The sequence below is a fragment of the Hydra viridissima genome, unplaced genomic scaffold (genome assembly GCF_058129835.1).
Source record: "Hydra viridissima isolate aposymbiotic clone 2 unplaced genomic scaffold, HvirCarnegie_v1 scaffold_2, whole genome shotgun sequence".
Classification (NCBI taxonomy): Eukaryota; Metazoa; Cnidaria; class Hydrozoa; order Anthoathecata; family Hydridae; genus Hydra; species Hydra viridissima.
Window position 1 is genome coordinate 19,684,786 of NW_028324301.1, and position 24,069 is coordinate 19,708,854.

The window sequence follows — 24,069 nt, forward strand, 5'->3', positions numbered from 1 at the left end:
TCCTACTATAAGTTCCTACCCTGTTAACTCAAGGTCATCTTCACCTACCATATTCTAAGGAAAAGTGATTGAGCCGATAAACCGACAACATGTAAGAGCAGCAGACTTTCTCTTTAGGTCTGGTAATAGCCAGAAAACTGTCATGACCATGAAATTTTTATTATTGATAGACTAAGTATCAGCTGCTGTGTAGACAGCTATGTTGAGCTAATCATTCAATTGAGACATCACTTTATCACATTTTGAATTGATTATATCAGATAGGGTTATTCGTGGCATTAGTTTAGCTCCCGGGACCCCCTACAATTGCCATAAAACCACATTTTTCAACTGTGCTTAATAGAATCAATAATATAATCAACAATTAAACTATCAATTTTACTCTGATTCCACTGTAGCTGATGGAATGTAACGAACAGTTTCGTCTAAATTGTATTTTTACTTTTGTTGTCATTAAAATTGCGTTTGTTCTGCTGTTCTGTGGTTTCTCTTTTTAGTCTCATATTTGTTGACCAGCTGATAGCTCGTTGTTGATGCAGTTATCACACTTTTTCGAAAAAAGTTCCATCAAGATTAACTGGTAATCTTTTTTCATCGGTCTTCTTATAATCTTATAATTTAAATGTAAACAATCCAAATAACAAAGACAACAAAAGTAACAAAAGTAAAAAAAAGCAACAAAGAAAAACTAACAAAAATAAAAAAATTTTAAAAATCTTAAGTTAAAAAAATATTATCGATGTTTAATAAATAAAATAAAATACATTTAAGAGGACGTCTTGCCCCACCTTACTGTATACTATAAAACAAGTGAAGAAATACTTAAGCTTTGTAAAATCTACACAGTCGTGACACACGCTAAGATGTTTTTAAAAAGTTTTACTTTCGATGTTCCCCCCGCCTTCTGTTAAATTAGTGGAGAAAAGTGATATTTTAAAAACGGCAGCTATTAAACCAAACAATGTTACCGTGTTGTCGGCATTATGTTTTTGGAAACTCTCAACGATCTCCAAGACGACGTATTTTAAACAGGTTTGTTTAGAAAAGGACGCCGCATTTTGACTCAATGGTACATAAAATGATTGTTTTTAGAGCTAACAAACTCAACCAAGAATTTGAGGTTTTACTAGTAGCTTTCCCGCCTTTCTGTAATTCTCAAAATAAATTTCAACTGAAGTGAAACTTCTATTCATTAATAGATTTGAATTCTCCCTGATTATCTCATTTAAAGTCGAACTCTCTAATGTTGAAACAGAATTCAGATTAGGGTTTAATCCAAGTGCGTGGAGTTTACAAATATCGCGAAGAACCTAAAGCAGAAAAGACTTTTTAAACACTGCACCTGCCTAAAAAAGTTCGAGTAAACATATTTTAGAATATAACATGAAATAAAGAACTATGTATGTGTTGTATGTATGTATGTATGTATGTATGTATGTATGTATGTATGTATGTATGTATGTATGTATGTATGTATGTATGTATGTATGTATGTATGTATGTATGTATGTATGTATGTATGTATGTATGTATGTATGTATGTATGTATGTATGTATGTATGTATGTATGTATGTATGTATTAGAAATCATTAAGAATCATTTTTGTCTTCTAGATGTCAAATAAGTATGATATTATTGTCCTACTTGATGGATATGGATATATTGATGAATTCAAAAAGTATCATGCCTCTGGAACATCAACTTTAATAAAAGGTAACAAAAATATTCTTGTTGATACAGGTGGTGCATGGCAAAAAGATGATCTGCTAAAAAGGTTAGAAGAAGAAAATGTAAAGCCTGATGAAATTGCCTATGTTGTTGGCACTCATGGTCACTCAGATCACATCGGAAATTTAAATTTATTTCACAATGCTGTTCAAATTGTTGGGTTTGACATAAATTTCAGGGATGAATATTTTGCTCATGACTTTACTTCTGGTAAACCGTATATTCTAAATGACTCTATTAAAATTGTTCCAACACCTGGCCACACTTCTGCAGATGTAACTGTTATTGTTTCTGGTGTGAAAAATTATGGCAATGGGGTGGTTGCATTATGTGGTGATTTGTTTGAAAATGAAAAAGATGAAAATATTTGGAAGAATGTTAGTTTTGATGCTGTTACTCAAGAAAAACATCGTACATCTATAATTGAACAATGTGATTATATTGTTCCTGGGCATGGCAAAATATTTAAAACATGACAGTTTTTGTGAATTTTTTTTTAATTTATTTATCTTTTTTGAAATTTCAAGCCTTCAACTTTTTTAAGCATTCATTTCTATATACTTGATATGATGGAAAGTTTCTTGTCAAATTAATTCTTTTAACATTTTGAACCAACAATACTCAAGTTAACTTTTTGGTGTGGTACTTAAATCTACCTAGAGTAATGCACATGCAAACTTTCATGCTAACATTTTAATATACTCAATTTCCCAAAAAATCTGGTTTAATAACATAGTTTTTATCTATTATCCCAAGTATTTGTTTTTATAACATACCTCTATTTTATGATGTTAAGTGTAAATATATTGCATAGTCAAGATAAGTTAGTGCTCAAAGTATTGATGATCACATTTTCTTGAATAGCTCAATTTAGTAATGGATCAAGCTAAATTCTTGAAATTTTCACCAGTTATTTGTTATGCTATAAGGAAGAGATTAAACCACTTCAATTAATATGAGATGTTAAATGATAAAAATTTTTACTAACATAACATAAGCTCAAATTTCAAAAGTATGTTGATGCCAAAGTTTTAACATCTCATTTTAATTAGGGTGGTTTTACTCTTACTAATAGCATAATAGATAATTGGTGAAAGTTTTAAAAATTTGTCTTGATTTATTGCAGAGTTATTCAAGGAAATATGATAATCCTATTGTAGTTTTTATCAATTTTTTTTTCTTCAAGTATTTATACTATATATAGCTAAGATAATTTAAATCATAGTGTTCAAAACACATGATGTTAAATAAAGTGTGAAGTTAAGAATAATAATAATACAAAAATAAAAATAATAATTATTAAGAAATTCACTGACTTATTTATGGAACAAATTTTAGTTTGTGGAAATATCTGAAGTGCTTCATGTCTGGACTATCTTTTTGAATACCCTAACAGTAATCTGCAAGCATATGTATGTCCCATCAGCTTTGATACCTCTCCTCCAAAACCTTAAGATCTTGAAGAAAGATCCCACCTTGCTCATCACTAATGTCACTGAGGTTAGCAGAAAATTCATCAAGGTGATTGTTGAGAAAATGAACCATTATGCTCATATTGCAGCCTACATCATAACTTTCAAGCAACAATTCTACAAGACATTTTTAACTTTCTGTTTTTGTATTCCCAATAAAAAAAGTTTTCACGGCATTCACAAAACATTTCTATACTCTTTTCTCTATGTTAGTTATTGAGTATGTGACGATGCCATCTTTTATTTTGTCATAGCTTCGACCAGAAAATGCAGAGCTAATGTACTTAAAAAAATTACCCTCATGTAAAATTGCTTCATTAAGCCTAATTTGATATGAAGAAAATTTTTTTCCACTCTATGTGAGAAAATCAATTTTCACTCTATAGCAATTATTGATTAATGACATTCTTTTCTTTAGCAATCAGCTTTAATCTGACTGGATTTATCTCATCACATAAATACAGGAAACATGGATTTTTTGTATACCCTCCTTGTTTACCAAGTAAAAACTTATTCATTTTAAGTTCAACACAAAACATCAATTTTTTTCATTACACTTGAGTTCATCTAGTACTTTTTTTATGTGCCCATATTCTTCTTTGAGATAAGCTTGTGGAGTAACAAATTTTGAGCTATTGCATTCAAAGGTTCTGCAACATCAAAATTTTGTATCTATTTGCAGCAGATTTTTGTTTTTAAGTCTAGAAGCTAACAGTTCCAAGTTTCTTTTGGTAAACATAAATATTTCACTAGGTCATTTAATTCTCTTTGATCAAAGCTTTTAGGTGCTGTTGTTGATGCATCTACAATATCTATATCATTAATTTTTTAAGGGTTGTCCTCTAACTTATCATTATCATTTTCTTCTTCTAGTAAAAGAAAGTGTGTGAAAACAGCTACAGGTATTTCATCTGAATGGGAAGCTGAGCAGATTGCTGAATCCAGATTTGGGTAATTGATTACTGTCCAGTTTTTTTTATTATAGCCAGAAATCTTTGTGAGACAAAAGTAGCAGTTGGTTATATGGTTTTGATCATGTACCATCCAACATATTGTTATTAAGGTATTAAACGAAGTTAATGCAATAAAAAAGTATCCTAAGATATTTAGGTAATTTTTTACTATTGGATGGTATTTGATCAGTAATTGAATGTAACTTTGAGCACTGATTTTATATTACATATTCTATTTAATTTGTTTAGTAAGGTAAACAATAATAAAAAAATGTTTTTGCAATCAAACAGCCTGCAAACTGGAAGTCAATTTACTACAGATAGTCGCTGCATGATTAATACTGAAATAATTTCTGAAGATGTGCTAATTGAAACCACCTGCATAAAAGTAAAAGATGATTTTTTAGATGCTTTTAAAGTCCAAGCATACTTAGAGCAAAAAAACGGTATTTTGAAAGTGTCATGCAAAGAAAAGTTAATATCTGTTGATCATTCCTTTGATAAAATAACTATTGATGAATTAATGTTTTATATTCGAAGCTTGGGATACACCCCTATATTGATAAAATCAGGTACATCAAGATTACTACTTTATTTTGCAAGCTGTATTATACTTGAAGTTAAACTAGTAAGTGTTTATGATTTATTTTAGATATAAAAGTTGTTTTTTTTTTTTTTTTTTTACTATTTAGGGAGGAGAATGTATTCAAAGAATGAAATGTCACCCCTAATCAAGCAAATAAATAAAAACCCAGTAAAAAAAGTTTTTTTAAATATCAAGGGCATGAGTTGTGCTTCTTGTGTTGCAACAATAGAAAACCATATGAATAAAATTGATGGTAGGATTTTAGTATTTACCCTAAAACTCTATGCAATGACAGTTTGTTTTTTTTTTTATATTTTTCCAGTACTCATCTTTTTTTTTTTTTTTTTTTTTGAAGGTATCAAGTTATGTCTTGTTGCCTTGTTGACCCAGAAGGCTGAAGTACATTATTTAAGCAACAAAGTTAATGTGCAGGATGTTATTTCTTACATAGAAAGGATTGGTTTTAAAGCTTCTTTATTTGAAGATGTAACATATATTTACAAAGTATTGGAACTTCATGTATGTATTTTAAAACTTCTTTAAATGTATGTTTATGTATTTTCAAATTCGTTAAAAAGCTGAAACAATTGGGCTTGTTGAGTTATGACATATATCACATTATGATCCTAATGGTACATTGTATGTATTTGGAGTAGAGCAGCCCAATAAGATAGTACCAACTTGAAAAAAAGAAGGGACATTGAAGTTTGTTATGTGATGTTTAAGCTTTAATGTTAGTTCATGACAAATACAAAATTTTAATCAAAATTAATATAAAATAGGTTGAGCCATACTGCAGCATTATAAAGTAGTTTTGTATAAAATCATTGATGAACTATATTTTAGTTAAATATATTTAACTAAAACACTTCAATACAAAAATACTTCATAACTAAAATATTTCATGGCTGGCTTATTTGGTTTGTTCCACATTTAATACAATAATTGAGGACATTTTTGTGAATAGTAGCAAAAAAATATTTGCATTTAGACATGTTGAGTAGGTTAAATTAGTGAATGTTCAGGTCCCAATAAAAACCAAATCCAACCCAAACAGGCATCAGACCCCAAAAAGAGCAAAAAAAATTTGTTAATCCCCAATTATGCTTTAATTTCTGACCTGACTCAGGTAAAAAAATTTTACATAACTGACCTCTATCAGTTGTATCAGTGTCTGAAACCTCTAAAAAACTAATAATCCAATATCCTAAAGGTTCCATTATCAGATAGTACAGAGTCAAGAGGTGATTGTTTTTGGAAGAGTCAGAATCAGTCGAAAAAAAAACAATTAACTCCAAACTTTTTTTTTTTTTTTCAATTTCAAAAAAAGCAATAAATCAGATTGATGGAAGTGAATTTAACTCAAATGCTAAGTGGCTTATTGTTATATTCTATTTATTTACAAAGATACATAGTAATACCTACTGTGCATAGATTCCAATTTAGTAGCAACTTTTGTTAATTAGCATGGCAGCCATTTAAAATGTAACATTTGTCTAATAGTCTGTATATATAATTTTACTTATTTATTCACTTAATCACATACTGTATAAAATTAAATGAAAATGAGTAAACATTCAGCTGGTTAGTTGCTGGATGACAGCCTTTGGTGAATAAAAATAGGATAATCCTGTTAAATTACAAATCCTTTCTCTTTATTACTCCAATTTAATTTGACAAATTTAAGTATGAACATTGATCAACAGCCTGTATAAAATTTAAATATTGGATTCATATGCATATACTTAGTTAATACAGGTAAGTTAATTATAATCTTCTTGTAAATCTTTAGTTTTTAAATTTCACTAAATACGATATTAAGCATAGTCTCAAAAGTTAATTATTGCCCATTTTATTTCTAGTTTGTTGACTTTAGTTTTGTTTTTTTCCTACTGATGCATCAACTGGTGTATAATCTAAAAGAGTCAAGAGTTGAGTTAGGAGTGCATTTCTTTCTTCCAATTCCCCATCCCTGCAGAAAACAAAAGGTGTTTTTAAAAGTGTTTACATAGGCAATATTACTTCACAATACCATCAAGCCATGCAATTTGGATAGGATTGATTCTGTTTTTAAAGTTGTTGGCTTTTCAGAAATTATTTGCATAATGTGGGCTAGAGCCTCAATAACCCTCATATCAATCAATGTTTTGGAAATTTATGACATTAAAGAAGACAAAGAGTTTGTCAAAAATGATTAAGAAACATTTGTTCAATTTCATTTACTTTTTCTTTGTGTATAAACAGTACTTGATCAATAAGCTGATTCAATTTGATTTTTGTGCTCTGGAATATTCAAGAAGTAAAGATCTCCATAATGCACTGGTTATTTAAAAATTAATATTATGAAATACTTAGTACACATTTGGGAATATTGTAGTTTTATTTCTGTAATAATTACTGCAATTTAAAAAACTAATTGCAACTTGACTACAATTTATTCTAATATTTGCATTTTTTAGTATACTAAACAATTCCAAAAACATTACTTTAGTTTAATAGATTGATTATCATTATTGTAATTTTTATCAGGAATAAAATGGTACCAAATGGGTAGCATGCTTTCAGACATTGAAGAAAAGTAATACCTGAATAAGTACCCCATGATACTTTGATTTTGGCTTCTCATTTGTCATTACCCATCTAACCCAATGGGTTAGAGGTGCTCTGTATAATGGGTACTTACCAATTCTAGATAAGAAACCTAAATGACATTCCCTAGGTTTAATTTCTATCAATAAGAATAAAAAGTTACTTAAAAATTATTTTAATAGAGTTTATGTTTTATTTTTTTGTTTTAGGAGCAAATAATTATGCAAAAAATTAATACATCAAAATTATTCAAAACAACCTATTCTCTTGTGAATGTTTATGATTAACTAAGATCTACTCATTTTCATAAAACCAAAATGTTAATTAAAAACACTATAAAAGTCTTGTGCCTTAAAATAGGACCCTAAAGAGTTCAAGATTGGGCTTTTATAGATTACCTCAAATGTTTAAGTGATCAAAAGAACTCAATTCACACTTGAACCAAAGATGGTTCTCAGAATGGGTGTGGATGTTTTCTTCTGTCTGTTCTAAAAGGAAGATTTTTAGGCAAATGACTAAAAACCATTTAATACTTCAAGAGTATGAGAGGTTTGATTAAAGGATAGCTGTCTGTAGCTCCTCAACATCTTAGCATTGACTGACAAAATATTTGTTCTGAAATAGTTTGTTTTTAACTACCTTATTTACTTTTAGTGAATAAATCTTTAACGCTTGCAAATAACATGTTATAATAGACATCTTACTTAAGAATGGTTACATGATACCCATTTACTACAAGTCAAATGATGTTCTCTTATCAAAAGAGATGCACTTGAACATTAAAAAAATGCAGAATTTATATTTTGATTAATATAAAATGATATGATTGATATGTTTGATATAGAATTGATATAAATATCAACTAGAAGAGATTTTACCTCTGTTATCTTATGTTAAATAGACCTCTAAGTAAAATAAAAATATAGGCTAAGGTATTTGGTTGATGCAGTTTGCAGCCTTTCACCATACCAGTTTGAATAAGTCACTAACTTTAAAGGAATGTCATAATTGGGTTTAACTACATGTTGTTCAGATCGATGGAATGACTTGTGCAAGCTGTGTTCATGCTATTGAATCGCAGTTAGTTAAATACAATGGAATCATATCAGTTTCAGTTGCTTTAGCAACATCAATGGCAAGAGTTACATTTGACCCTAATGATATTGGTCCTCGAGATATAATTGAGCTGATTGGTGATCTTGGTTTTACAGCTAGCATATCTGCCAATGATCACAGTAAAGCTGAAGCATTATCTCATTCAAAAAGCATTAAAAAGTATGTCTTTCTTAAACATTTTAACTTCATTATGTTTTGTTGTATATAAGTATTATGTTGAGCTTTGATCTTAGGTGGCGAGCATCTTTTCTAGTTTCACTAATATTTGGAATTCCTGTTCTTGCTGTGGTTATTGCATATTCATTTATTGGAGAACAAAATGGACCCTATCTTGCTCATGGTTTGTCTCTGCAAAATTTGCTCCTCTTTTTGCTCTGTACACCTGTGCAAGTAAATTTAATTTGAGATTCTTATTTTTTACTGCAAGCTTAAAATCTTTAAACCTTATTTTAAACAATCAAAATAATTTGCAGCTTATTGCAAACATAGCTTTTTTTCTAGGTAATTGGTGGAAAGCATTTCTACATCATGGCATTCAAGTCTTTAAAACATGGTTCAATGAACATGGACTTTCTTATTGTCATGGCAACTACTGTTGCTTATTTATATTCTGTAAGATTAAATAAAGTTAAATTAATAATTTCCACAAAATGCAAGATATCTTATGTATTAAGTATAACTCATATATCTTTCCATGTTAAAACAGTCTAAGCTTTCAAAATACTTTCTTTTTTGTTTTCTTTTTTCTTTTCTTCTCAGCGTTATGATTTTCTTTCAATTATATGATTTTATTTTTTATCTATTTAGAGAAAAGCTGTTTGACAAAGTAATGTTTTTTGTAAATAAACAAATCTAAAAATCTATGGATTAGAAAAAATGCTTTTTATAAAGTTTTATACTTTTTCTATTTTATATAATTATATCCCATAGTCTCTTGTTATTACAACTTTATAAAACTTGATTTTTTAACTTGCAACAATTTTGTTTCCAAGTGTAATGGGTTTTTTAGTTCGTTGTTTTATTGATGGCAGTTATTCAAAGCCCAAAAAGAAGCCCCATGACATTTTTTGAAACGCCACCAATGTTGCTTGTTTTTATTTCATTGGGAAGATGGTTAGAACATATTGCAAAAAGTAAAACATCTGAATCACTTTCAAAACTTCTTTCATTGCAACCATCAGAAGCTGTGCTTGTCAAGTTAAATTCTGTTACAAATGTTATTGAAAGGTATGCTGATTTTTTGTCCTGGAAGTAGTCTTTGTAAATTAAGGTAAAGGAACTCTTAAAATTGGATTTGAGGTACTAGCTAATGAATCAAGTTTTAAGGGGAGTAGTGTTTTAATAATTGATGCCAATCACATGCTTGTTAAATTCTGCAGATTGTATTTTAAAGCATGACAAAATTATTAATAGTATAAACAAAATAAAATACTATTTGTTAGTTTTGTTAGATTAATGCATTCTAATTCTCATATAGGATGCATGTATATTGTGACATTCTTAGAAAAAGTAATACTAAGTGCATCAAATATGAAATTCATTTGTTGTTGTTACAATTGATTTTGAGAATGAAAATGAGGTGATGAACTGAAAATTTCAAAAAATTTTTCTTCAAATGATATTTGAAAAAAAAAATTTTTGAAATTTTCAGAACTTTGAATTGTGTGTAAAATTTCTAAAAATGAGCTGCAAAACTTTTAAAATAAACCACTGTGATCTTTTGTGGATTGCTAATTCAGACTTGAGTCATGTAAATGTTAATATTAGTTTATTTAGTTCTTGAATAAGTTTCAGCTGATTTAAAAGTGGATCCAAATCATGCTGTTTTGAGTACTTTTTATTTTTTAACTGTTAACTAGAAAACTTGGAGTTGTTATTTAACGTATCAAAGAAAATATGTCCAAAGGTTATAATTATATTTATTAGGTTATCAAAGGTTATAATAATAATTATTTAAAATATTCTACTAATATCTAAACTAAAAAATGGTACTAAGCATTTAAAAGGCTATGCAGAAGTGGAAGAGGATGCTTGCAAAAAATGGACAGCTGTGATTGTTTACATGAACAAATGCAAAAAAATCACATGCATCAAAAAAGAATCTAAAAGAATAATAGATAATATAAAAAAGGTTGTCTTTCTTGAAAGTAATCTTAATTTACATATACTAATTTAATAAACAAGTTCAAGAAAAAAATCACCTGATTGACTCCTCTCTATTAGATTGATCTCTGTAGAGCTTTTGCTAAATCACACTGTTTGCAAAAATGCAAAATATGAGAGGTAAATCTTGAGCCAGAACACTAAGATTCCTTCTTATAGTTCTTAGTGACCTAAAAAATGACATTAAAAATTGTAAGATAGTTTAAGAAGAAAATGCTGGTTAACCTGTCCTAAATGGCCATAATTCTTAATTTACACACCAGTATATTAGGGTGGTCCTTATTCATTACAAAAAAAATTTTCTTCAGTTTTCTGACGGGGCACCCCCGTCAATGGTTGACGTTTATGAAAAAATAATTGTACTGAAAATTTTATTTGAAAAAAATACATTTTAGGGGTCTCTACCGCAGAGTTTATATCTATAAAAGTGCCCACAGAAGGCTCATATGCTCAGTATTCTACAATATGATTAGGACAAATATGATCACAGAGCACAACAGAATGATTAGGACAAATATGATCACAGAGCACAACATTGCTTTATTGAAGCACATTTAAACAACTGTTACAGTGTTACATATTGTAATTATTATTGTCCTTCTGTGTTGAGACTGTTAAAGTGACAAAAACCATCTAGTTAGTCCATTGCCAGGGTATTCTTCGCTCGATCAGGAAATCACTGGGGGTACTTCTTTACAATTAAGAGAAGGCACTGTTTCTGCTCCTCATCGTTTGTGTGCAGCTTGTTGTATTCGTCCATTAAGGCAACTCCACGTTCTGCTATGTCATTCACAACTCTCATACTACTGACAGTGTTCTTCGCCAACTGATAGTCAGCATCTGCAGACCAGAGCTTCACATCTTTGTTGAGGAAAGTTGACGGTAGACCAGTGATGGTGAAGAATCTACGACTGCTCTCGGTGACAAAGTCTTCCAAGTTCTTGGAGCTCACCAGCGTAGGATCAACAGTTATCCTCTTCAAAGGATATTCTGCACCCGGTGCTTGCAGGGCACTGACCATCAGATGTTTAGTGTCATTGGAGACTTCGTCATCAAAGAAAGCCAATGCAATCAGTTCTTCTGACAAGTACCACAAATGTCCTAAAATTTTCTTCATTGCGATCTGAGAGACTGCTTGATTCTGTGCCTTGTATTTGTTGATCTCCTTGATAAGCTCGAGATCAACACAAGGCGAAGATGGCGCTGATGGTGCTCTAAACCAGGCCTTGACATACAGAGTCACTGTGAAAAGACACATGTCTGCTATTCCCTTCTCTTCTTTCTTTGTCATCTTGAACTGGCTTCTCAGCATCCATATTTTCAATGAATAAATAGCCTTGGCCATCCATCTGGCTCGATGCAGTCCTGCCGGAGCTTTAAATGAGCATCCTTGAGATGGAACGCCTCCCAGAAACATTATTGTCAGCTCTAGCAGTTTGCGATAATCATCACGAGGCTGAAACTGTTGCAGTTGGTTTTCAGCAAATGCAATAATTTCATTTGCAACACTGGAAACAGCACTGTGCATGATGTCATTCGAACTAGATGCCTGAAAGTTTGACCGGTCAATGATTTCCCAACTGCTTTGAAACCTTTTAAAAATCATAATGTCTGGACCCTTTGAAGGGCCAAGAGAAAGAGTAACCGTTGCCTCTAAGACTATTTCTAAAATGTGATGATGGCAAGCAAACCAGAGCAAATCTTTGTCAAACTTCTGCTCCAGTAGGATGCAAGCACCATTTCTTGGACCACTATTGACGGAAGTAGTGTCGAAGCACACGCACTTGACTTTATCAGCTATGCCCCACGCTACAGTTACATCATAAACAGCTGTTGCTGCAGCTTCTCCAGTTCCAGATGGCAGCTTCGGTACACAAAGAAGTTGGTCAACTCCTAGTCCAGACACGAGGATTGGGAGCCGGTCCACAATTTTTTTGCTACTGATATCTTCCAGCAATTTCCCATCCCAGTGTATTGTTAGTGGAACTGTTGGCTTGAATTCTGCTTTCAAGTTCTCTGCCATTCTCTGCCTACATTTCATCCTTTCTCTTCGAATGGACGATCGATTGATATTAAACTCTGCTGGGTCATGACCAAGGTGCTGCAGTGCTGGAGTCAGGACTAGTGCAGCATTTCTATCACTGACCTTTGCCATATCCAGACATACTGCTAACTTGTCATTCAGTATTTTGTGTGTGCCACGTTTACGTTTAGTTCTCTTTGAAGTTGTGGTTGATGATGGCTCACCAAATGCTTCATTATCATTACCAGACTCCTGTTCGCTTTCGGAATTCTGAAGAATAGCTTTCTCCTCTCTGGCCACTCTGTCCTGTTCTTCTCTCTCTTTTCTTCTCTTGAAGTTTTCTTCTCTACTGTGAACATCTCTTTCTCTTTTGGCCATGGCTTTGTCAACACTTCCCATCTTACCACGTTGTCCCGCCTCATGCTGAGCTAACAGGAACTCCCTGTCCTCCTGCATGCTAATCATCTTCATGGTGTCCGCATGAGCAATGTCAAAAAGACTCTCTAAGCCATCCTTCCATTCTTCTTCCTTCTTCAGTGGACTTTCAGAGCGCTTTGCTTTATTTTCCTTATTTTTCTTCAGTTTATCATATTCATGGAACAGACATTCAACTTTTTCAACAACGTGTTTCTTCAACCGTGTTGGGATGCGGGCTTTAGCCCACACTTCAAGAACGTCATTAGTTGTTGAATGTGATGCTTCACGAACGGTCTGTTTTGTGGCCTCTTTGTAATAGAAGAAAAGTGCCATGACTTCCTTCTTTGACGGTAACTTTGTAGAGCTGAGAATTTCAGACATTTGGCCTATCAGCCACAACTCAGTTTCTCGTCTTGTAGTTGGTTTCGAAGTCCTACAGCAAGCATTGGCCATCTCCCTTAAAATAATAAATTTTATTTGTTACCATCCAATTTAATTATTCAAATTATATGTAATTTCTAACAAAAACTTATAGAGCTCAGAAAACTAACTGACAAAATTTATGTTATGCAATATAAATAAACAACAATGACATATGAAAACTCTGACAAGGTCTAAAACCAATAAATAAAATACACAATTATGTGCATAAATGAAAAGTCAAGTTCGATACTATGGCACTCAGGCAATTGATATTAATTAACAATTTAAAATGGATTTAGCACAGCGGATCGGTCATTCTGTCTGTTTTATAATAATTCATTGTTAAATCAATATAATTTGGCAAATTAATATTTAAGCAAAAATAAACAAAGAAAACACTCACTTTTGATCCAGTATCCACTAGGTCAGTTGTTACGGAAGTTTCCCTGAGAGAGTCAGTAGTCACTAATTCAGATTCATCAAATATTATTGTTATATTGAGTGTCTGTCAGTGTCTGATTACAAATGGCTGACAGCTGGTGAAATGCATTCTGGATAATTTAACAATAAATAAGTAACATCATATTGATAAATTATGCAGGCGGTATAGTGTGCAATGAAAGAGTTCACCAGCATAACAACTAGTGACATGCAGCCACGGAACCCCACATGATACTTAACTATTATATATGTGGTAGGGACCTCTAAATGTTTTCAGATTTAGCTGATTTTTTTTGTGAATTTTTTATGCATGCATATAAACAAAATTCAAGGGTGCCCTGTACAAAAATCAAACTTTGAAAATTAAGGACCACCCTACAGTATATATGGTAATAGTTTGCAACTCATAGCTCAATAAGCCTAAAAACAGATCAGTTTTCCTTCCAGTTTCAAGAAGCATTAAATAGAACTGCCATATCTTCAACTGGATTGATTTTGGTTAAGTGTTCATAGGAGAATAATGATTCAGCAGCTTGAAGAGAATTTTAATTAAATGAAAAGCTTTTGTGGGATTGAGAAAACTTACTTAAGTAGTTACTATTTTTTACACAGTACAAACAATAATAAAGTGAATGTTCTTGTTGCAAATTTTTATGGTTTTGAAAGCAAAAGCAATATAAAAACTTTAGAAACACAAGTTTTGAATTTTCGTTATTAAGCCAAGAAAATTGTTTCTATTTTTAAAACACTTTTTAAATATGCAAATAGAGAAAAAAGTTACATGTGAAAAATTCATCTTGACTTATGCATCAGTTACAAAACATTAAGCTACTATTCCTTTGATTTAAAAATAGGAGGTCAACTTAACAAATAAAAGCATCTTATTTAATGAATATGTTGCCTAGCTGGGGCAAGTATATAAAGTATCAGTTTGTCTTGCTTTATTAATTATTGATTTATTATTACATAATTATTGTTAATCAGTAAATTATGTAAAACCTTTTTAGTCAAACGCCGATTGACATAGATTTGGTTCAGAGAGGTGATATCCTTCAGGTTTGAATTGTTTTTTTAAATTTTTCTTATGGATTTTACATGATCAATCAAAAAGAAAAAGAAAACATGTTTCTGTATATACATATTTTTTATCCCTTGTTAATTACATAGGTAGTTCCAGGTAGTAAAATACCAGTTGATGGTTATGTTATTGATGGATCATCAATGGCTGATGAATCACTAATTACTGGAGAGTCCATGCCAGTCCCAAAAAAAGTTTGATATTTTTATAAGTTTAATAATTAGTATTTGTAGCAAGTAAGCAGTAAACCCTTCACCAAAAACATTCATTAAAAACTGATACTAACTATTTTATCTATATAAACCTTATTTTCATAGGTTGGTGACTCTGTTGTTAGTGGAAGTATAAATCAAAGTGGCACACTTTTGATCAAAGCTTCTCATGTTGGTGAAGATACAACGCTGGCACAAATTATCAAGCTTGTTGAAGAAGCACAAACGTCTAAAGTAAGAAACTAATTTGGTTATAAATAATTGTGTTTTGAGTTTTAAGTTAACAAATATACTTTTTTTTCTTTTATGATTGAAACTCAAATGCTGCTTTTTTTGTCATTACAAAACTGAAATATCCTCTGAATATACATTTCTTCCCAATATTTCCTTCTAGCTACCTCTTTCTTTTCTCACAGTTAATATTTAGGTTAAATTTTAGGTTTGACTAATTTTTCTTCCTCAATTAAATTTTAGGTTTGACTAATTTTTCTTCCTCAATTAGATTTTAGGTTTGACTAATTTTTCTTCCTCAATTAAGTTTTAGGTTTGACTAATTTTTCTTCCTCAATTAACTTTTTTGTTTAGTTGTTTCATTTTCATTTCAAACCTCTTTATGGTGAATTATTGTTATTAGTAATTTATGCTTATAATTATTGTTAACGAATTTTAATTATAAATACTGTTAATGAACTTAATCTTATAATTATTGATAATGACTTTTTTCCTAAAATTATTATTAATCAATTTATTCTTATAATTATTGTTAATGAATTTATACTTAAAGTTATTGTTAATCAATTTATGTTTGCAATTATTGTTGATCAATTTATATAATTATGCTTTTGTTTTGTTGTATAATTAAGTTTAATAAATTATCATAAAGTAACTGAAAAAGTTATGATTAAAATTTGAACTTCAACTGCTGTGTAAAGGAAAAAAAAACTTTAATGGTAAAATTACAAAACTTACACTCTTTAAAAAACTTATATTCTTAGTTACAAGCTATAAAGCTTAAGATAGTAGCTTCACTTTATTGAAATTTTTAGAAACTCTCTTTTGAAATTTTTAGAAACTTCAACTAAAGTTATAAGTAGTTAATATCAGAAAGCAAAAATATTTGAAAATTTATGACCAAGAATAGTTTTTAAAAGAATTATGATCAGGAAAATGTCAAAGGTAGTTTGAATCAGTTTATTTCTTGCTATTAGCTCTTAGCTAAATACTTTTCAATTCTCAGTAAATAAATCGTAAATCATTGTTCTGATGCTTACAAATAGTTTGATTTTTAATATTGCTAGACCTTCTCTTTTTTTGCGTGTGTGTGAATGAAAAAATAAAGTATAACCTATTAAAATATGATGACTTTTTTCTTTTCTAAATTTCACTGAAAATATTATTTTTGTACTGTTTAGAATTGGTCCATCTACAATTTATAGGTTTTGATTTAAAAAATTTTTTTGTGAAAGTTCTCTTCCTTTTTTTTAGGCACCTATTCAACAACTTGCAGATCAAATATCTGGTGTATTTATTCCAATTATTATTGCTCTTTCACTGATAACTTTTTTTGTTTGGTTAATTATTGGGTTTGTTGATTTCAGTCAACTTAAGCACAATTATGATGTAAGCTAATAAATTTAATTTTTTTTTGATAAAAAGCCAATTGGGTAATTTTTTAGGTGTATTTTAAAACTTTTGTGGATATTTCTTTTAGAAAAATCTTTACACTGAAACCGAAATAGTGATACAGTTTGCCTTCCGTACAGCTATATCTGTGTTGTGCATAGCTTGTCCATGTGCATTAGGCCTCGCTACCCCTACAGCAGTCATGGTAGGAACTGGTATTGGAGCTCAGAATGGAATTTTAATTAAAGGAGGAGAACTCTTAGAAAATGCTCACAAGGTTACAATGTGATTTTTTTTGCTGATTTCTTTATTATAGAATGTGTTTTTAAATATAAAGCAATTTTTTTAAATCAAATATGTATTTACATTAGATAGCATACTAATCTATTCAAACACTAAATTGTGTTAAAATTTATTATTTGCAATCTAAAAATGAAAATATTCCTGATTAGTCTAATACAAAGAGCAGTTTTGTAATTGTAAGCATTTATAAAATTATTTCTATAAAATGGTTGTTTAATCATATGTATAAGAACATCTAAATTACAAAAACATTTATGTAGAAAACCATCAGCTAAAAAGCTTAGAATTGATTTTCTATTTGTTTGAAGATGAGAGTTGTCCTCCACTGATTTTTCAGTCAATATTGTACTTTTTTATTTTTCTCTATAGGTAAAAACCATTGTGTTTGATAAGACAGGAACTTTAACATATGGTAAACCAACAGTAACACAAACATTTATATTTGTCTCCCCTAAAGATTGTTCTTTAAAACTTTTTTTGGCAATAATTGGAACTGCAGAATGTGGCAGTGAGCATCCCATAGGAAAAGCTATCACAAGTTTTGCCAAAGAGGTTAGTTTTTTTTTTTTAAGAAAAAATTAAAATCATATTTAATTTTATTTATACCCTTCCTTTTGTTACAAGATTTTTTTTATAGTTAGCAATTCATAGATCATATATCTGGTTTTTAAAAAAGTTGGCTGTATTGTTTTATTGTTTAAGGTATTGGGGACCAGTACTTTTGGATCTTACAGTGAATATGAATCAACTTCAGGCTTCGGATTAAAATGTCTTGTGACAAGAATTGAACATTTCAAAAACTCCACTCCTTTAAATGAAAAATATGAATTAAATAACTCTCATATTGAAAGTAATGCTTGATGATGTTGTTGTTTGCTGTGTTTTTGTGTTGAATATATGTATGTATAGAAGGTGGAGGGGGTTTGTTGTTTGATAATAGTTAATAAAATATTTACTTAATGAGTATTGTCACCTCAAAGTAAGAACACACCATCTAAATTTTTTTTAGTTTTCATATTAGAGCATAAAACATCTCAGTTCCTTACAAACTTTAGGTAGAAATGCTCAAATTATTATATTTACATTGTTTTTGAAAAAATAAAAATATTTGCCATCAAAGTTTGTTTTCACATTTTTTCCGTTAAGAAAAAAATTGAGATGATGTGTTCTTACTTTAAGGTGATGATATAATACTTCTAAATAATCTACATTTAAAAGATTTTTTTTTTATTTACACAAAGCATTTGAAGCTGCTTTTGAAGGCTCTACTTTTCATGTCCTTATTGGCAATCGTAACTGGATTTTGAACAATAATATTTCATTGCCTACAGATATTGATTATATGATGATGTCTTATGAGGAAAAAGGAGAGACAGTAGTTTTGGTTGCTGTCAATGGTATGGGTTTTAAAACTATTTTCTTTTTTCTATTATTTTGAACACCTTTTTTTATGTTATTAAAAAGCAGAACCTTTAAGAATTTTTCTGTAGAGCTTGAAATTTTTTTAAAACTCTTATATGCATTTTAAAACTTTATAAACTGTTTTCCTTTAATTTTCTGCATTTTTTTTATCTAGATGTTTTGCTAGGAATGGTTTCTGTAGCAGATACTGTAAAACCAAGTGCACACTTGGCTGTTCAAACTCTCATCAGCATGGGATTACATGTTGTGCTCTTGACTGGAGACAATAAAAAAACAGCAAATGCTATAGCCAATGAGGTTACTTTTTACTTTTTAAGTTATAACACCAAGTGGTTGTTTTGGTACCTTTTATAAGTTTTCCTTTTGATAAAAAGGGATTATTACTGGAATCAGAAAATCATGCTATTGCACACTGATATGGGATTTTAATAACATACCCAACAATTTAGTTACAGAAAACTGAAAAATTGATTTATGTAAAAATTTAATATTTTTTTAAACCTACCCATAATGGATGATACTTAAAATTGTAGAATTTGATAGTTGAAATTTTTTTTCCAAAATAATCTCAAAGGTTGGTATAGAAGATGTGATGGCAGAGATGTTGCCGTCACACAAAGTTACAATTGTGAAGGAGCTTCAAAGTAAAAACATAAAAGTAGCAATGGTAGGAGATGGAGTGAATGACTCACCTGCGCTTGCCCAAGCAGATGTTGGAATAGCAATTGGTAGTGGTACTGATGTTGCTCTAGAAACAGCTGGAATAGTTTTAATTAAGGTAATTTTCAATATTATAAACAAAACAAGTTTTTTTATTCTTGCGAAATTAGATTTTCTTATTGCTTTTAAGGAAAAATAACTTTCTTCTTAAAAACTTTAAGAAAAAAGATTTTTTTCTAAACTTTGTTAATCTTACAATTATTTTGTATAGTTGAATAAAAATCTTCAATATATATCAACAACAATCTTCAAAAGTCAGCAGTGTAATAAAACCATTTCTAACGTTTAAACCGTAATATTAAAGCTGCTTAAACATTCCATTTTTTTATGAAAATCAGATAAATTCTTCCTATGTTAAATCTATAATACATTCAATAAAGACACGGTTTTTAGAATGATTTAATGGATGTAGTGGCAGCAATGGAACTTTCAAAAGCCACCATGCGACGCATTCATATTAACTTTGTGTATGCTTTTCTATATAACATTATCGGAGTCCCTATAGCTGCTGGAGTTTTTGCCAGTTTCGAGGTTGTATTAAAACCATGGATGGCTAGCATTGCAATGGCATTATCATCAGTTTCAGTTGTATTGTCTTCACTTTGGTTAAAAAGGTTTGTTAGCTTTTTAGTGTAAAGTGTTTTTTTGTTTATTAGTTGTTTTTTTTTTGAGGTTATTTATCACGTTTTATTAGAAGTAGCTAATCAATGCCCTTACTCGAATTATTCAAGTAAAAGACATTGATTAGCTACTTTTTTTGTTTTTTTGATTGGTTAAAAAATCTGTAAAATTGAATCTTTTTATTCGCACTTGGTTTTGGTGACCTGTTTCTATTTGATTATTGAAATTGTTAGATGGAGGAAAAAGAGACATGCTTTGAAACGTTACTCAACGGTTGTAAAAGAAGGTGAAGAAAGTTTGATAGAAAACATAGAGCTACCTGTGAGTTGACTTTTATCTGGAAGGCTTCTATTATTCTATTATTCATTATTTTCTGTTAAAGAAGTTTATCTAAATGCTTAAGTTTGAAGTTGTTTACGTTACATGAAACATTTCTGTGTAGATATTTGTGTTTCTTAATACAATTCTTAAACTATATCTAACGTTTTCTTGAAAAGATAAATGTGAAATAGAATTTTTTGTTAAACTTACAAATAAAAATAGATATAAAAATCATTATTTTAAACATAATTAAAAATTTACTCTGATTTAGGTCTTAAAGATATAGCAGTTTAGGATTTTTTACTTAAAAAGTATCTTTAATTTTATTAAATCTTTAATTTTATTTTTTATGCACAATAAAATTAAAGATATAGCAGTTTAGGATTTTTTTTACTTAAAAATCCTTAACTGCTATATCTTTAACTTTATTTTGCGTTTATATGATTAAGAGAGCTAGCCCGGCAAATGAGATCTCACTGTTTTTTGCCAAGATCTTGGCAAACAGGCTAGCCTTTGTCCATATAAACAGCCTTTAAGAGTCTAAAATAATTGGGGTTTCAAAAATCTCAAGTTTATCGCGTTATTTCTTGATAGTAGGAGTCCAGATTCATGGCATACTATATTCATGGCTGTATATCTTACATTCTTTAGGAGGAAAAATTAGATATTTAGTGCAGCAATTTTTTCGAACAGAAAAAATTGCTGCACTAAATATCTAATTTTTTAAGAGCAGCTCAAACCTTAATTATTTACTTATATTTCTTTGATACAAAAAAAACAATTGCTGTTTATTATTACATATTTATTCAAGATATATTAGTTATCAAAGATTTGAAGACATTTGTGTAATATTTGTTGGAGATTTGTAGTCATTGCTAAAATACCAAAGTTAACTGAATGTCACAAAAATTACTCAAATCAAAGTACATTTATATCTATGTACATTATATTTATCTATAATATATATCTATATTTATGTATATTCTTAAGCTTTAAGAAAAATTTCAAGAAATAATTCAAAGAACTCAAATAGAAGGTAAATTTTAGTAAAGTATATAAATAAATGCTATACAACTTGCATAATATAAAACTTACTTTTCCAATTTTGACTTTATTTTTTTCTTTGTCTCTTTTTAAATGTCTCATTGGAAAGAAAATTTTAATAAAGTATATAAACAAATGCTATACAACTTGCCTAACATAGAACTTACGTTTCCAATTTTGTTGAAAAAAAAACACTGACAAAAATTTTTGTTGAAAAAATAATTCCCCAACTTTCATGATTCTCACAAACAAATTTGCTTTTTGGTGCATATTTTTGTACCATGTATGTTGATGACTTAATTACAGGAATTGATAAAGATGAAATGTCATTCTCAATTAAATCCAAAATACAATTTTATCAAGTTTTGCATTATGCCCTTTGACAAACCAACTTGGTAATGGAAGTGGTGTCCCCTTGCAGTGAAAATGCACATTCAGGTCTCCAACTGTTATTGATTCTAATATAGTTGGAAAGTATGTCTGTTCATTAAATGCTATATTATAAAATAGAACACCTTTTTCAAATCGTTTAAATTGAAACCCAGGTGGTGCTACTGCTTCATTAAAGTCATGTAAACTTGAAAGTGTATCATTTTTCTCGAATGTATTTGACTAATCTTCTTGGAATATTCACATAAAACAGAATGTTTTGTTAGAATCCAATCTGAACGATTAGTATTTGTATTTGTGAATGTATTTGACTAATCTTCTTGGAATATTCGCATAAAACAAAATGTTTTGTTAGAATCCAATCTGAACGATTAGCAAATCGTATCCAAAGTTGATTTAAGATTTGGTCTGATGGAAAATGAAATGATGCAGTTTGCTTATGTTTGTTGCTTAAATATCCGGATAAACATTTTGGTGCAGCACATTTGTTGACCATTTTAAATATAATCTCTTTAAACTAGTAAATTCTTCAAGAAGAATTAGATTTTAAAATAATACCTAAGTATTGGTTTGTGTCAAAAACATTAAAAACCGGCCTCTTAAATTCCCTCTCAAAAATGTAAGATATATGGCCGTGAATATAGTTGGCCATGCCGGATCTAATAAAAAGAAAATTTAAAGAAAATTAAAGCATGATCCAGAAAAAATCTGGCCACTTTTGATAGTAAAATTAAATATGAAAACTAAAACTTTTTTGCTTAACAATATTATTTTATTGTAGTACATTATTTCAAGACATGCATAGACGTTTAAATGTTAAGTTATTCTTGCTTTCGAAGAAATACTCGAATTTTTCGTTTAATACCAGCCTTTAATTTTTGTACAACTTCTTTTTTGACTTGCCTATTCCAATTATCACACATTTCTGTGTGATTATGAACAATTTTACTCTTCTTCTTTAAATATCATTTCATTATGGCCCAGTATTTCTCGATTGGACGAAATTGGGTTCATGTGTTTGGGAACGAATACGAGACCGTTTTTTATTATACCACTCATTGTAACGTAATGTGAACTAGCTAAATCAGGCCAAAATATAGTAGGACCTCATGTTGATTAATGGAAGACAGCAAACGCTTCTTAAGACTCACTCTTCGATATATAATCTACTGTCCATTGTTGATTTTGCTCCGAAAAATTTACTCTTGTAGGCAATTACAAATAAATTGCCATATCATCTTCTTACTAAATTTACTCACTAAAACGTCATCCATAATTATGCAGCCGCCATGTTTTGTAAGAGTATTGTCATACAATAACCTTGTACGTTCTTTCACTTGAACACTTTTTTTTTTTGAGCGGTTAGGATAATCTTGCAGTCCCGGATTTTTTTTCAATTGAGGTCTTTTTTTTCACTAACTTTTTATCAACAAAACTACTTTCGTCCAGCAGTACCAGGCTTTCTTTTGATTGATAGAGCTTTTTTATATCGTCTTAGAACATCACCAACTGCACTTCTCGGAACTTTAAATTGTTTTGCAATAAGTCTTGCAGAAACCTGCGAATTTTAAAGATATTTGTGCAAAATTTTTCTTTTCGAAGTTTCTTCTTTTGTTGACATTTTGTCGCTGAGCGCAACTAATACGCGTCAATCTATTTAAAATGTGCATGTTTTGGCCGTTATTTAAATATTAAAAAGCAGTTAAATAGTTAATTTTTTCTATCATTTATTTTTGCTATCAAAAGTAGCCGGGTTTTTTCTGGACCATGTTTTAAGTTCTTATGTCAGAAAATTGATAGTAATATATCGACCTTATTCTGTAGCAAAATTCATTTTCGCTGCAAGGAAAGCCTATTTTTGCAAATAAAACATCCAAGATAATTGCATTTTTACGTAAGACTTTTTGTCATTTGTTTAGATAACGTATAATGAGAAGGGATTTTACAACAACTCATGCAATTCCTACAACACGTTTATATGATGGAAAGAATACCGCAATTTTTTTAATTTGAATTTTATTTAATTCTTTTTACTGATATATATCTATTTTTATTATTACTTTGTTGTACTAAATCGAAAATCTAGATGAGGGATTTTTGAAAATTCGTTACTGATTATAAATTGTTTAAAAGAAAATAAGCGTATAATGAGTGTAAATTCTTTTTTAAAAAACTACTATAAAGAAACCATATTACATTCTTTTTTTTTTTTTTTTTTTTTTTTTCTGCATTTAAAGGAAAATATTTCTCTATCGCTTATGTCACTTACTTTTTTATTCATTCAGCTTTTTTATCAAATGCATATAAAAAAAAAAAAGAATACTGAAAAATCTCGAAAAAATTGAAACAGACGCACTAAACAGGCTCACAAATAACGTTGAAGAAATAAACAGGAAAATCAAAGTTCTTGTTAAACAATTTAA

The 24,069-nt window shown here is 29.8% G+C and overlaps 2 protein-coding genes across 6 annotated transcripts; both read left to right on the forward strand.

Moving 5' to 3' along the window:
* The first annotated feature begins 1,031 nt into the window (after window positions 1–1,031).
* LOC145185503 (metallo-beta-lactamase domain-containing protein 1-like) lies at window positions 1,032–3,019 on the forward strand. Of its 3 annotated transcripts, XM_090077932.1 has the most exons (3): window positions 1,032–1,120; window positions 1,200–1,360; window positions 1,615–3,019. In XM_090077932.1, exon 3 carries the CDS (start codon window positions 1,615–1,617, stop codon window positions 2,203–2,205), a length of 591 nt encoding a protein of 196 aa, XP_089934058.1. In that variant the 5' UTR covers window positions 1,032–1,120; window positions 1,200–1,360; the 3' UTR covers window positions 2,206–3,019. The 3 variants fall into 3 exon arrangements, with proteins under 3 accessions (XP_089934058.1, XP_089934059.1, XP_089934060.1); XM_090077933.1 differs by lacking the exon at window positions 1,032–1,120 and having other exon boundaries at window positions 1,214–1,354; window positions 1,615–2,342; XM_090077934.1 differs by lacking the exon at window positions 1,032–1,120 and having other exon boundaries at window positions 1,286–1,400; window positions 1,615–2,342.
* On the forward strand, window positions 1,687–23,838 carry LOC145196316 (copper-transporting ATPase 2-like). Of its 3 annotated transcripts, XM_090077930.1 has the most exons (23): window positions 1,687–1,714; window positions 3,620–3,681; window positions 4,075–4,152; window positions 4,446–4,726; window positions 4,847–4,993; window positions 5,096–5,259; window positions 8,363–8,604; window positions 8,679–8,835; window positions 8,947–9,057; window positions 9,455–9,672; window positions 14,920–14,968; window positions 15,080–15,184; window positions 15,308–15,436; window positions 16,688–16,822; window positions 16,914–17,102; window positions 17,498–17,680; window positions 17,831–17,978; window positions 18,370–18,525; window positions 18,705–18,847; window positions 19,125–19,328; window positions 19,664–19,884; window positions 20,125–20,212; window positions 23,566–23,838. In XM_090077930.1, exons 2-23 carry the CDS (start codon window positions 3,671–3,673, stop codon window positions 23,626–23,628), a joined length of 3,222 nt encoding a protein of 1,073 aa, XP_089934056.1. In that variant the 5' UTR covers window positions 1,687–1,714; window positions 3,620–3,670; the 3' UTR covers window positions 23,629–23,838. The 3 variants fall into 3 exon arrangements, with proteins under 3 accessions (XP_089934056.1, XP_089934057.1, XP_089934055.1); XM_090077931.1 differs by lacking the exons at window positions 1,687–1,714; window positions 3,620–3,681 and adding an exon at window positions 3,204–3,229 and having other exon boundaries at window positions 4,404–4,726; window positions 18,460–18,525; XM_090077929.1 differs by lacking the exons at window positions 1,687–1,714; window positions 3,620–3,681 and having other exon boundaries at window positions 4,404–4,726.
* Window positions 23,839–24,069: the final 231 nt, after the last annotated feature.